Source organism: Camelus bactrianus, chromosome 30, assembly GCF_048773025.1.
Source record: "Camelus bactrianus isolate YW-2024 breed Bactrian camel chromosome 30, ASM4877302v1, whole genome shotgun sequence".
Taxonomy (NCBI): domain Eukaryota; kingdom Metazoa; phylum Chordata; class Mammalia; order Artiodactyla; family Camelidae; genus Camelus; species Camelus bactrianus.
The window spans coordinates 17,765,653-17,781,106 of record NC_133568.1 but is presented as its reverse complement, the minus strand read 5'-3'; the positions used below and the strand labels follow the sequence as shown (position 1 = coordinate 17,781,106).

Sequence of the window (15,454 nt, the reverse complement as noted above, 5' to 3'; positions counted from 1 at the left end):
TGTGGGACCGTGTCTGTTACGTGTGTGTGTCAGCGCCTGCACTGCCTGGCTGAGACATCCTTGAGGCGGCGGAGCGCTGGTTGGGTTTTCCTTTTCTAGCCTTGGTCTTTCATTCAGCCTCGTCTGATGGGGCCTTGGCTGGGTTCTCTCCTCTTGGACTCACAGGGCATTGGCTGGCAATCTCCCCTTCTCGGGCTAAGGAACTGGGATCCTGAGAGACCCTTGTGCATTCCATTTATTTGCTTGATATTTGACAACACTAGCCGTGAACAATTATTGTGGGGTGTTCAGAGCTTTGTTCCATCTTACAGTTCCCTGGGGTATTTTTGCAAAACTGGGAGACCTTTAGCTATGCTCCTATAAATGAAAAGAAAATTTTTTTTATTGTGACATTGTGTGGCCTCAGTACTCCCTGAGATCTGGAGAACAGTGGCCCCTGATGGCTGTATTATATCAAAGTGGGCCTTTTGCAGTTACCTTGGCTTTTATCTTGGTCAGGTGTGTGTGTGAGTGTCTTGGTACCTGAGTCCAAATGCTGTTCTCTCTTCCTGGTTTTGCTGAAACAGAGGCATGTGAATGAGAGTGAGTGAATAATATATATTATTGTCTACTAGTATTATTTCTTTAAACTAAAGTGGATATTTGGGAACTGGGGAGAAAAAAAATCCCTGAAAATAGCTGGATTTTATATAAGCAATGAGGAGGAATTTGCACTTCTCTTCCTGCTTTTGAGATGTAAATGATCTACCTGGGCTCTCAAGGGAAAGAAAAGGTTTTTTTAAACTCACGCAGAAAAACTGAGATCTCTGGTTCTGTCTGTTTTTATGTAAAAATTCAATATTAAATTAAAATCTGATATTAAAGCTAGCCTATAGGCTTGTTGGTATAATCAATAGACATGTCTTTTATTGACCTTCAGTAAACCTAGGTCCAATAAGTTTGTTATTTCTGCGCAGAGTTTGTCTGCAGAAAAAGAATTAATTTGATATGATGAAATTCTTATGAGTAAATTAAATGCAAATGAGAAGAGCTTTTGGGTGAATCTTTGAGAAATAATTATGTTTTTTAAATGTCTACTTAAAAATGATCTCTCCAGGTATTTGGTAATGTAAAATTTTAAAGTTGTGCTAAATTAAGTTAAATGATGGAAGTTTATTGAAAACCTAGGTGATTCCCAAACAAAATGAGACACTGAAACATTATTTACTGAATATTGGCTTCCCTTTACAGAGAAACGAAAGGTGTTTATGACCATTATTAAATATTTTTGGTGCCACACTGAGGTATTTTCTATAAAAAGCATGTTTTGAGAAATTATTATTCATCTTTATGCTTGCTGATCTACAAAATGCTAATGGAAAAAAGTTCATAATTGCTCACTTTGTGGTTGTGACTAGAAATTAAGATTTTTAAGAGTTGAGGATTCTAATTTAAATGTGTAGTTTTTTGGTTTTGTCTAAAATATTACTGGCTTCTAGTCTATGTTTTTTAATTGAACTGTTTACCAAATGTTTGTCTCCCTATCAATACTGCCCCCAGTGATTAGGATAAAAAGAGAATTGTCTAGTGGAGTTGTCACAGAATATAACTACTCATGATGTGTAACAATGCTTGCTTTAAGTCTGCTGCTAAATGCACATGTACACCTGCTTTGGCCTTAAGGAGGGGTGCATTTAAAAGTCAAAATGGAGTAGATGTGGTTCAGACATCCAAGATACAACTACATGGCCACTGTGGACATGATTTCAGACACTCTCCTGTATTGTTGAGAACTTGAATTCTCGAGCTGTGTCATACACAGGACAGCCCCAGCCATTCTCAGAGCAGTGTCTGCTGGCAGATGGCAGCTGCAACCTTATGACCTCAAGATCTCTTCTTGTAACTATTAAATTTTTAGACTATAAAATTGCTTTAGATCAGTAACAATTAAATTTCTAGACAATAAAATTGCTTTAGATCAGATGTCAGCAGAAAAAAGGAGACATGTAGCAGCCAATAGCCCTTGTTATGCATGTGTTAATACCACATCAAAAGTTAAAACCTACTCAGATAAAAGTAGACAGCTGGTTTTCTGACTACAAGTCTCCCTCAAAGTGCCAGGTCCAGACTGGTTTTCAGGCTTATTCCCCTGAATTCCTCAGGGAATGAGATCTTAATCATACAAGGACTTGGAACTCAGGAATATTTACAACTCTGTGTCCACTGAGGTGGGACTATGCCCCATTTCAGCAGGAAGTAGCCAGAGTGGTCACCACTCCATTCCCTGAAAGATTTAGGGGAGGGATGAAACAGGATCGGAGATTGAAACCAAGTTCCTCTGCTGGGTTTATGATCAACCTCTCTGTCCAAAATATGATACCCCTTCTTGTCCAACACCTATTCTCAAGATCGAGGAGCATCAAAGAAAAGGGGGGAGTTCTAACCGAGCAGGACCCTATGGGGCTTTCCTGGGACAGGACCCTCCTCCATATCCTCTGCTGTAGCTGCCCCCTGAAGCACCCAGATAATAGTACCTCATGCAGATTTCCTGAGTTGTTCAGATGCTTAAAACCACCACCAAATGGAAGAAATTAACTATTCGACCCAGAGCTTCTGATGCTTAAGGACTGATCACCATCAACTAATCAGAATTGTGCACAGCTGATCACAGACCCTGGGATGCCCCGCCCTCGCTGGCCTTTAAAAACACTCAGCTGAAATCCTTTGGGTAGTTCGGGGTTTTGGGGGCACGAGCTACACATTCTCCTTGCTCAGCCCTTCAATAAACCTTTCTCTGCTTCAAACTGATGTTTCGGTATCGTTTGGTAAACGATAGTGTGTCAGGCACACAACTTGCGTTTGGTAACAGTTTCATCTTGCGACAATGTGAGTATGAATAGGTCTTTCTATGAGAGGATGTTCAGAGCTTTTTTTTTTCAATCTTCATTCCCAAAATAAATAGCAATGTGATTATCAGATCTTACTTCCATAGTCAGTCTCATTTGCTATTATCAGCTCTGTTATGCTGTCAGAGATGGCACTCCCAAGCCCGCTACCCTACTTCTGAGAAAATAAGACATGAGATGAGGATGCTTTTGGTTCGGGAGATTGGGTAGGGGGAACTTGGGCAGCACCCCTCCCTGCACAGGATGCGCACAGGTATAGGTACCCTCCCCAGTACTGTGCGTGGTCTCCACATCCCCCACCCGCCTCGGAGGAGTGGAATTGAGAAGGGGGTGCAGGGAGTGTGTGAGAAGGGGTACACTGAGCAAAAGAGAATAAAAAACCTTCACTTGGAAGCCTTTGTTAAAATCTGCTCCATGCCAGGACCTTCTAGAAAGGGTGCTGAGAGAGGAAGTTAAGAAAGGAGGCTGGTTGTACAGACCAGGGGACCCTTTGTGGAACAGGGATGGTGCAGAGAAGATAGTGAGAGGGCCACCCCAGGAATGGGTCTAGAGGGTTATCCAGCCACCCTTCCCTCAGTCCCTGCAGATACTGGGAGGGGCAAGGGGCTGTCACTGCTTGGGGTTGGTGACTGGGGACAATGGCAATTACATGGAATCTCAGTGGACAGGTAACTGAATTAACCAGTGGTCTCATGTTACTGACAAGCGGGCACTGTCCTAGTTCCTGTGTGTGTGATCTTGCTTTTTCCCCCAACCCTGATGTGAAGTGTTATCATCTCCATCTCATAAATAAACAGAGGTGAGAGTCCAGCAACTTACTCTGGGTCCCCAAACTGGCAATTTATCAGCCATGATTTGAACCCACATTTTCTGACTCAGACTCACTGCATCAGTGCCTACTGGAAGCCATGGAATAATCTTTTTAAGTGATCAGTCAGAAATGCTTTTACATTTGAAGTTAGAAAGCTTCATGTGCTTAAGAGATGCATGGGGAAAAGATGGATCTGCTCTTTTAAAAATCGTTCAGTTCTTAAGATTACATTAAAATTAGGATGCATTTTCTTGGCTCAGGATGCTTGAGTATTTGCATGTGGCTGGAATGGGCAACATCAGCCTGTGATTTAAATGCCTCCTTGCAAAGGGCATTAACAGGTAATCTTGAAACAGAGCTGATCAACACACAACTGGAATTCAGCTCCACTTGTAGTAATCAAAGGCTTACAAGTTAGGTGTGAAAAATGAATGTTTTCTTACAGATCTTAACAAGGTTTGCATTTTTTAAATTAATAGTCCATATTGGCAATGGTGTAATTACATGGCCAGAGGACCGAATATTGATGCATTTAAGGAAAACAACTTGTCATTATATTTCAAGAGCTCAAGAGACATTCATGCCCTTTGACTCAGTAATTCTCCTTATGGATATGCATTCTAGAAGCATCAGAGTTGGAGACAAATGGTTACCAGAAAAATGTTTATAAGACTTTTATTTATAAAAGCATAAAATTTGAAATAATCCAAGTATTTAACTGTAGGGAAGGTATAAATAAACTCTGGTTCATTCACAGAATGGAATGTTATACAGACATTAAAACTGTTTACTTACAAAATAATATAGGAAAATGGTGATGTCATAAAACTATTCTGATGCTGCACAAATACTGTAGATCTTCTTTCATGTCTAAAAGCCCATGCAGCAAAGATCAGAAGGATAAACACCAAAACACTGACAGTGACTTCACCTCTTAAGTGAGGAAGTGGGTTTAGGGTGATGGTTTTTCCCTTTTTTCCTTCCTAATATTTTCCAATGTTTCTTAAATTGAATGTGAATAAATCTTTTCAATATGGCATGGATAATCCACAAACCATGTCTCCCTGTGAGTTACTGAGGCCTTAGAGCTTTCCTCAAACTAACAAAAATTAAGGTGATGAATATCCAATGTGAGGCAGCCACCCTGATGTATTGCCTGGGGCTGTATGTAAATAACTTCACTCTTTCCGAAGAGTTAATCTCCCAATGCGAAACCAGCACCATGAAACTGTTCCTATCATTTGACTAGTAATTCCACTTGGAAATAGGTCCCCAAGGAAATAAATGCGTAAGAGGAAAAAGGAGTGTGTTCAAAGACATTTGTTGAGGTGCCATTTATAATCATGAAAAATTGGAAACAATCTAGGTGCCCAACCATACAAAATGGTATATAAATCCTAAAACTGACAAGTACGCAGGTCATGTCCATATGCGGAAATGTTTTTAAGAGCCGCTAAATGGAAAAAGCAGAGACTGGATATGACAGACACGCTGATTATAACTGCAACAACACAAGGATTGGAGGAGAACATGGAAGAAGTAAACGGTGGAGGATTCAGTGTCCACACTCTCCCGAAGTTTGTTGCCTAAATTGTAAAAGCTGCTTTGCCCAGAACCAGAGCCGCTCTAAGAGTTTTATGAAAGAGGCCACATGGGGAGAAACACTTGTTCCATTAGACTTACTTTCTGTGGATGAAGACGATCACCGGTGTGGTGAGATGGAGCTGGAAGTCATTGGCAAGGTACCACGTCCAGCCATTGCACTGGCAAGAGAGAGGGGAGAGGGGTTACTTCTCTCCTTCATTTGCCAGCTCTGCTCCACCCACATTGACTCACCTTCCTGGACCAGGAGGAAGAATTCAGCCGGCAGGAGGGCAGGGGGATTTCCAAGGGAAGAGAGAGGAATTTGGAGGTGTAGATACTTACATACCTCAGCTCAGCTAATCCTTATAACAAGCCTGGGGAGTAGGTTTATTATCATTTTACAAAGTGGAAATTCAGACAACTTTCCTCGCCTGTTTAGCTATTGTATTTTGTTGGTTGGTTTGTTTTTAATCTCCTAGAACAGTGGTGGGAACTAAATTCCATCAAGTGTCACAGATGTAAGGAATCGTTATCCTGACGGTGTGGCTGGAGTTAGGGTGATGTTCTCCGTGCCTTCCCCCAGCTCCAGGTAGAGAGAATGTGCTGGTTCAGAGTGGAGGCCGGCTGCAGACGAGCTTTCATGGGGAACCCCAGAGTTCCCACGCATGATTGACATGAGAGTGTCTGGCCAAAGCCACAACGGTTCCCAGGCTGTCCGTGCTTATGGGAAATGAGGCAGTTACCTGTATTTCTAACTCATTCACTGTCAGGCAATTCTCTCCAGTGCTTCAGAGGTAAAAGGTGCAGGGATTCCCTTCCCACCGCCTCAGTCCCAGGGTGCCCAGACTTGTCCAACAGAAGTGACAGCTTTCCTTGTCCCACTTATGGCCCAAGCTAGTCTGCCTCTGGGGAAACAGCCCAGCCTCTCGTCCCTGGGCCCCTGCCACAGACGTGGGTCCACCTGAAGGCAGTTAGGTGGGGATGTACGTCCCGTCGAAGCTGGTGCGCACTTGTGAACAAAAGGTAGCCGCCTAGTTGGTGAGCAGTTATGCAGACACACTTCAGTGATTTTCTTTTCAGCTTTGCTTTCAAGCCATATGCAAAAATCAGTGACACAGTTTATAATTATAGCTCTTTTACTTCCATTTGCTCCAAGTTCATTAGGAGGAAATGAGGGCTTTGGGGAAGCCATGACCAGTAACCACATGATGTTCTGTCACATCTGGCTTGATGCGGGATAGAATTCATTCTGGGGAGGGTGTGGTACCATGTTCCATCCCATTATAGGCTCCCCGGATGGAGGTGAAGAAAGTGTCCCTCTCGCTGGGGCAGTGTGGATGGGAACAGGAACCGTGAGGGAGCGGGGACAGGCACTTAGACGGATGGCCCCTCCCAAACCTCCCCCCTGCGCCCCCTCTGCTTTCACAGCAACCCCCCTGCTGGGGCTGGTGCGCCAGCTCCCGTGCCAGCTCCCACCCCATCCCCGGAGGCCGGTCTGCCTGCCCTCAGTCCTCCTTCCTGCAGCATCACTATTACTCTAGAGAATATGCCAGAAGAAATGGGACCAGACTCAGGCTGACCCTTGGAAAGTTCCCCAACCCGTGTGGAGTGAGACACCGGATCGCGCCCCTCCGCCCTGCCACAGCCAACAACCTGAACTCACCGCCTTCTGGACCGACAGGAAGTTGTTTAGCAACAGCAGATTCGTCCACCAGGCTTGTCGGCAGTTCTCCAGGTGGAACTTAGGCACTTCCCAGACAGGTCCCCAGGGCACCAGGGGGAACAGCCCAACCAGCAAGCACACCGAATACAGGTGAAGAGGCTGCAGCCTGGCAGGGAAGAGCGGGCGAGAGAGGGTAACTCTCCGTGGTGGTTCCATCTGGTCCCTTTGGTGGGATAAGATGGAACCGAAACAGATTGTACTGGGTGGGGCACCACCTCCCCACCCACACCTCAAACCTTCATACACTCGTGGGTCCAGAAGCTTTTCTTGAGCACCTGCCATCTGCTGGTGCAGATGCTGCTGATGCAAAAATACTTTTATTCATTGAGCAAGTCATGGATGTCGGCCACTGTGCTGGGAGCTTTCTAAACCTCGAACTAGTCCTATGTCCAGGTAACGATTTCACCAAAGATGAAACTGAGTCACTTGCCCGAGATGGCCCAACCATACAGTAGTACTGAGATCTGACGCTGGTCCAGGCCTCCCCAGCTGAAAAGAGCTTTCCTTTCTCCTTCTTCTCCTCTCCCCTCTTCCTCATTTTATTTCTTCCTTCTTTCATGCACTACCTCCTTCCAAGCAGGATTGGAAGCAGCTACAGGGATGATGAATAAGACACTAGGTGTCTAACCAGAGCTGTTGAATAGAATGTAATTCCAGCCACATCGGCCACCTAGTTAACTCGTTCTAGTAGCCACATTTTTAAAAGTCACAGGTACAATTCATTTTAATTAGCCCAATCTATCCAAAAATGTTATCATTTCAGTAGGTGACCAGTCTAAAAAATTATTGAGCAATTTTATATTCTTCTTCCTTGTGCACGTATGTCACATTTGCAGCACGTCTCGCTGCTCTGCCGGTGCCTGGTGGCTGCCTGTTGGACAGCATGGGTCTAGAGCTTAGAAGTGACGTTGTGACGTTGTGTCTGGGAGGCACACGCAATTCTGGCGTGGATTCTAGGTGGGCTGCGATCAGAGCCCTGTTTTTTTAAAGAACACATTTGAAAATCCAGGGTAGTTCAACGGGTAGAGCACTTGGCCAGCAGCACCTGTGAACATCTCAGAAGCGGTGTCAGGGCCTGGGAAGGGCAGGACAGCTGGAGGTGTAACCCCCAGCAGAGGTGTCAGTCAGCACCCCACCCCTGGTCTGCACTAGGCTTCCTATCCTCCTCACAATGATAACATTCTTCATCGAGAGCATGGGGTAGATGGGAGAGTGGTGGGTACCCAGGAACAGGGCTGAAATTACTGAGCGGCCCAACTGTGCCAAGATGCAGCTTCTCAGATCAGCTCAGGCAACAGCCACAGAGCCCTGCCTGGGTCCTGGGTCCTGCCAGATGAGCCATCTGACCACGATGCTTTGCAGCTGCTCCCACAAGCCTCTGGCTCTCACCTCCCTGGCCTCCCATCCCACCATCTGTCACCTCTTTCTCCCTGGGGAGAATAAGGCAGCCGCCTGCTCCCCTCTGAACCAGAGTGTGGGTCAGATGCTCTCAGGAGGGAGCAGGGTACAGGCAGCGTCTAGCCCAATGCAGCCTCTGCACTGGGGCCAGTGGGGTGGGTGGAGGTCGCTGGGTGGGCCACGCCCTGGGAGCTACAAGGGAAGGAATGTGAAGTGTGGTTGCTGGTTGCACTTCAATCTCTAGCTCCAGGAGTTTTCTTCTGAAGCAAGTTTCCCAGGCAGAACCCACCATGCCGTTGGAGCCCGCGCCTCAACCCCTAATAATTCATCTTAGCATTGATCACTAAGAACCCTTGATCTGAATGCCACTCCCTCTCCTCCAAGAGACCAAGGGCCAGGATGGGCTGCTCAATCCAGTGCCACATACCCAAATATATTGAAAGAATAAGCATTCTGTCAAGCGTTCAGCACAAGGACTAGATATAATAGAGCTTGGAAGAAACCACAAAGGATATAGTGAAAAGAAATCAATAAAGTTCTATTCCTTCATTCTTAACCTCTTATCAGGAAAAGTTAAAAGGTATAAATAACAACAGAAATGGTGATAGCTTATATTTATTGAGGGCTTACTACGTGTTACATTTTTCTAAGTTCTGTGCACACGTTATCATTCAATTCTCACAAGGGTCCAGTAAAGTGAGAGCCATTTTTCTCTTCATTTTTGAGATGAGAAAACTCAAGCACAGAAAGGTTGAGACACTTACTCCAGGTCACACAGCTGATAAAGGATTGAGCCAGAAAGCAAGCCCAGGCAGACTAGAGTCAGATCTTACCCAGTCCATTTGAAGAGCCCAGAAGAATGTTTCAACACTCTCTTTCCTATTTTGTGACAGCGCAGGGTAACAAGAGAGCCATGGACCTTAAATAGTGAGAGCCAGGCTCTCACTAAAATTTAGAAAGTACTTAAATGGAGAGTTTGGGTTATATGCATTGAAGTTTCTGTATCTTCTAAACTTCTTCCATCTCATTACATCACTGCCACTCTGCTATCCCACTGGTTCCATATTCTGTCCCAATATTTTATTTCTTTCTGCTCCAACCAACCACACATTTGTAAAAACCATCATCCTTTCTGCCTACTTATCAGCAGAACGACTGTTGTCCCAAGCTTCAACCAGCCCCTCTCCTGGTTGTATCTTATTCTATTTTTTATCATTTCCACTAGTCTCTTATTTACAGGATCCAATTACTATTAATTTACAGGAGCTATACAAATTCTGTTGAACATAGATTCCATGGGAATCTGACTGTACGTTTATTGAAATCGGCTGCCCATCAGCTGAGGAATAAGGATGTTTTTGCTGGTTTAATATAGTTCAAATTCTATTAGGACAAATACCATGAAAACTGATATCCTCCATTGGCAAAAGCCATTAAACTGGCAAGAGCCAACTGTCTTTAAGGAAGACAACGATTTCTCTCTGTTTATTTTTCTTCGAAAATTTGTTCAAAAGAAAGTTAAAGACCAGAAAGTGATAAATTATTACACAGCAATAATGAACTGAGAAAGCATATAAATAACCTACCTCATAAGGCGGCTGAGAAAGTATCTGAGTATGACTTTAGGGGTTATTCCTCCGTCTGAATCCTGACACATCTTTAAAAATGATCTTGCACTTAACCAGCCACTGAGGGAAAGAGAAAAATAGTCACAGGAATGATTTATCAATGATACAGTTCATGGGTTGGTTAATTTGGTTGTCTCTATCAAGATACAGTAAGTCATGCTGCAGTAACAAAACATCTTCAAGACCTAAAACAATAATAGTTTTTTCTTGCTCGTGGTACGTGCTCACTGTCAGTCGCTTTGATCTCAGCATCTTCCCTGCTATGGGAGCTGGGCTGAAGGAGCAGCCACTATCTGATAGCTCAGCAGTGACCATGGCAGAGGACATAGGACAAGAGAGTTCTGGAGGTGCCTCAAACCAGCAAGTAAATGCTCTAGCCCAGAAGTGACATGTTTAACGCTCTTGGCATAATCGCAAGACCAAGTACCACTTGTTGGTCAAACCAAGTGACGAGGCGCATCCAGCCTCAATGGCGCCAGGAAGTGGAACCTTACCAAGAGCCCGGAGAGAGGAGAGCCAGAAATGTTTGGTAATTGACACTATTGACTACCACGTGGTCTTTTGAAATAGCAACCTCAAGGCCTTCTGTGTCTGCCGTATCACCTCGTTTTCAAAGCTCTTTCACTAACGGTTCTGCTTTTCCTCTCCTGCTGTACCAAACCACTGTGCAATAAATGTTGAGTGAATGATCAAGTGGATGAATCAACAGCCCCGTTAGGTGAAGAGGAAGCTATTACCATTCCTGCCCACTTAACTGGGAAATTGAGACTCAAACACTAAGTGGGCTGCCCAAGATCCCACTCTGAATTCTTAAACAACATATCCTGATGACGCATTCATTACCCAGAATGTTCATCTATGAGGCTGTGCCTTTAGGTTATAACTTGATGATCAGCAAGTTTATGAGGGAGTTTCCCAACCTTCCTCCACCACCCCAGTTTTATTGAGATATAACTGACTGACAGCACTGGATAAGTTTAAGGTGTACGGCATAATGATTTGATTTACATACTCACGAAGTGATAATCGCAATAAATTTAGTGAACACTCATTATCTCATATAGATACAAAATTAAACAAATAGAAAAGAATTTTTTCCACGTGGTGAGAACACTTAGGATTTACTCTCTTAACAACGTTTGTGTATAATGTACAGCAGTGTTCATTATGCGTGTCATGCTGTACATTACATCTCTAGCACTAGTGCTCATTTGTCTTATAACTGGAAGTCTGTACCTTTTTAGTTTCCCAACCTTTTGACATTTATACCAATGACCCTTGCGGGTGTTTCGCTAAGGAACAAATGTATTTCCCACTGCAAAAGAAGGCTTACGTGTGTTGGGCGGGACTTGGAAGGGGTGAGGGAGGGTTGGAGAATGTCTTTATTCCCTGCCAGCAAGAGTTTCTTTTGAAACACAGCACGTTGGATTCATTGTAATAGGAACAGAATTTACAGAGACAGGTAAAAGAGAGCGCTGAGTTGTGGAAGTAGGGCAGCCAATTCTGATTCCAGCCTCCCCTTAATCTCCGGAAAGAATGAATCAGGGTCTCGCTCTGTGTGTGGGCACCATCTGAAGTTCACAAAGACAGGACAAAGAGAAAGGCTCGCAGGAAAACAGGCTCCAAGCAAGAGAACTAGTTCCAAGAGGCTAAGCAGACCCAGGGATGTAGACAGGCTGGGAGAGAATAAAACCCTGCAACAGAGATGTCTGGAGTTAGCCTGAGAGGTGGAAACAGGTTCCCAAACCATCCCCAGTGATGATCAGAGGTCTCTGGTCTTACTGTGTAAATATATTCGTGACACAGTTTTCAGACATGGTTTTGGCATGAAACAAACCTTACATTCCAGTTCTGATTCTAACTTTTCTAACTGGGGGGACTTGGGCAAGGTTTTTCATCTCCAAACATCAACTTTCTCATCTGTAAAAATGGGCCTGATATTGGCTCCGGCTTTATAGGTTTATTGTGAGAATTGTAGGAGGTAAAAGATTTTAAGCTCTCAGCACAAGGGCAATACTACTCTCACGTTTAGTAATATTTCCATTGTTCAGATAAAAATTGGACTTAAAAGAATATGTGCACTTTCTAAAGAAATAAAATGGAAATTGATGGGAGAAATGAAAAACAACACAGTCACTGAGACTGGCAATGAGGGACAGAAGCAAGTAGGAATAAAGAGGAAAATGTGTCTTGGTCTCTCACACCATGTCAGCATCTGCTGGCTTCTATTCTCTGCCGTCCTCAGCTGTTCACACCTGGGCTCACATGCTGGTTCCCGGCCTTAAAGGGCCGCAGTAGCACCTGGAAAGCTTGTTACAGCCAGAGTGTTTGACACAGTGGGTCTGGGGTGGGGCCCGAGAACCTGCATTTCTCCCAAGCTTCTAGACAATACTGGTGCACTGCATTGAGACCATATTCTGAGAAACCCTGATAAAAGCACAGCGCTCCCCAGGTCCCCAGACCCAGCCGAGTACCAGGTACGTCATCTTTATCATAAAGGGGGTGCTTATTCATTGTTTTCTTGGGCATCTGGAATCTCAGTAGCCTTGGTCTGTGTTTTGAATGTCTCAGGGCTGACCCAGTGGTTTCTCTGTTGTTTCTGGTTTCCACAGATGGCCCCAGGATGACCAGTGGCCTTTTGTGCCCTTCATTCTTCCTTTCTCGTGGCAATTCTCCAGCTTGAGATTTGCTGTGGTTCCAGCCATCCTGATCTGTCCTTGCCAGCCTCCCTCCCCAAGCTGGGAGCTCTGCCAATCAGTCCCAGCCAGCATAGGGCATCTTTTCTGCCTTGTTCTACTAGTCTCTTTGCAAGGAACAGAGTTCTGGTCTTTGAACTGCTGTCCCCTGGGCGGACCTCCCCCTCCTCCAGGGCCTCCCACCCTGAACTTGGATTCTAACTGCCTGGTTGGACCCAGCTACACCCTCTTGGGACGTGGTGCCCAGTGGTTCCCATATCATGGCCTTGTTCGCTGCAGACAGTGGACTCTGACCCTTGCTTATCTGGGCTACTCTCTGTTGTCACCTTGGCCACCTCCTAGCATGAGCTGCCACCCTAGTGAACAGGTCCCAGCTCATTCTGTACCCTACTTTCTCTGCATCACCCTCTGCATCACCACGCCCCAGTCATAAAGCAATTACAAAGTCATTTCAACAACTACTTCTTGAGCAGTCCTATACGCCCAGCTTTAGTGACAGCAGTACCCCAAACAGGAAAAAATCCTGCCTTATATTCCAGTGGAGAAAGGCAGACAATAAACATATAAATAAAGTGACAACTATAGTATGACAGATACAGAAAAAAATAATAAATCAGGAAACATGAAGTAGAGATGCTGGTGGGTCCATTTTAAATAGAGGACACTTGGGGGTTGTAGAGCTCAGGGGTACAGCATGTGCTTAGCATGCATGAGGTCCTGGGTTCCATCCCCAGGACCTCCACTGAATAAGTAAGCAAGACAAGGAAGGCATGCAGCGAAGGTGACATTTGGATAAAAACCTGAAGGAAGAGAGAGAGGAAGCCACCAGGGCATCAGGGAAGTAAGTGTTGCAGGAAGTGGATGTGGTTGGCCATCCCTGTTTGGGAGCTAGTTCTCTCCTAACCCAGTGGTTCACACACTTTGGAATTTCAAGGAGTTGTAAAAAAAAATGTTTTAATGAGGCACCATCAGAAGATTGCTCTGTTGTTTGGTCAACACCAGTCTCTCCAGCACGCATCAGTCTGTCCCTCCTTTTCATTCATTCCCAACATCCTAGGTAGATATGTTCTTGTATCTCCTCTCTTTAATGATGTCTCTCTGACCCCCATTAGCCGGCTAGCTCTGCTCCCCAGTCAGGCTCCCCACCCCCTCCCATCCTCTCCCTTCCCTGTCCACCCTCCACGGATGAGCTCTGGACAAGGTCACCAGCGGCTGCCAAATGCAAAGGTCATTTCTTTACATATTCAGCTCCCCAGCAGCAGCCCCGTTGACCACACCCTTCCTTCCTGAGCTGTTTTCTTCTCTTGGCTTCCTGGTCCCAGGGGTGTCTTACTTATCCTTGCATTTCACGGGTCACTCTTCTCAGACTCCCATGGGGCTCCTCCCTTCTTCCCAGCTTCTACTGGTTGGGACACCAGAGGTCCTAGGAGTCAGCCCTGATCTGTCCTTCCACGCTCTTCCCTGCGTGATCTGACTCAGCGCCGTGGCTTTAAAATGCTGCCTGGATCCCAAGGACTCCAAGATTTCTATCTCCAGCCTCATCATTTCCACTGAGCTCCAGACTCACCTGGCCAGCCACTTCCTTAACATCTCCTTGTGGATGTCTAAAAGGTCTCTTTATCTTAGCTTGTCCAAAGGAGAAAGCTTGATTTTCCCCTCCAAACCCTGCTTCTCCAATCTTCTCCACCTCACTAAATGCCATCACCACCTACTCAGTTAGCAAAGCCAAAACCTAGAAATCATCTTCAATGCCTCTCTTTCTCTCACACGTCACATCCAATCCATTAACAGGTCCTAACGGTTCTACCTCTGACGTCTCTTGAACATGACCTTGGCTCTCTATTCAAGCCATCACCACTGTGGTCCATGTCTTATCATTTCTCATCTGAGATACAGGAAAGGTCACCTGATCGACATCCCTGCTTCTGTACCTGCCCTTCTTAGATCTATTATTAGCACAGGAGCCAGAGAGATCGTTTTTAAAATGTCAGATCATATTACTTTCCAAATCAAAACAGTCCGACTCCCCAGTTCACCAAGGCTCACATCCAAACTCCTTAGTGTTGCTATAAGGTCCTACATGGTCCAGCCCTGCCTGTCTCTCCTGTCTTCACCTTCTCCTGCTCCGCCACTAGGCATCAGCCTTCCTTCAGCTCCTTTAACAAGGCTCACTCTCTCTTGCCTTAGACTTCGATATTAGTTGCTTTATCTGCCCGAAACTTTCTTGTCCTGATTTTCCTACGGCTGGCTCTTTCTTGCCATTTGGTTTCACATCAAATAGCCCCTCATCAGACAAGGCTTCAACGACCAAAACAGCTACAACTCCCTGTTCTGTTTCTTTCCTGATGTTTATTACTATCAGGTTGTTTCTTGTTTGTTTATTGCCAATTACATGTGCATGCTCACACACACACACACACACACACACACACACACACGGACACACCGTGAGAAGCCCTTGTCTGTTTTACCCACTGATGTAGCCTCAGGACCTACAACAATATCTGGCAAATAGGTGGTCAATAGAGCATAGTTGGATGGATGAGTGCTCAGCATTGGATAAAAACAGCTGGCATCTACCATCACCATCTCCCGATGAAGGAAAGGACACTTTACCCAAAAGAGGCAGAGGCAGGCCAGCACAGTGGCCACAGCATGGGCTCTGGAGTCAGATTGCCTGGGTTTAGATGACGGGTCCACCAGGACTCTCTCCCTCCATCTCCATTTCC

At 45.2% G+C, this 15,454-nt stretch overlaps 1 protein-coding gene across 1 annotated transcript in view; it reads right to left on the bottom strand.

Moving 5' to 3' along the window:
• The window catches only part of LOC105073995 (O-acyltransferase like protein), a gene marked incomplete at its 5' end in the record, with an annotated part of 63,338 nt that overhangs the window by 13,689 nt on the left and 34,195 nt on the right, over positions 1-15,454 (bottom strand). The window contains 3 exons of the mRNA XM_074355264.1: positions 5,380-5,459; positions 6,944-7,109; positions 9,988-10,089. Of these exons, the coding sequence (XP_074211365.1) occupies positions 5,380-5,459; positions 6,944-7,109; positions 9,988-10,089 (348 nt within the window). The remainder of the gene's footprint in view (positions 1-5,379; positions 5,460-6,943; positions 7,110-9,987; positions 10,090-15,454) is intronic.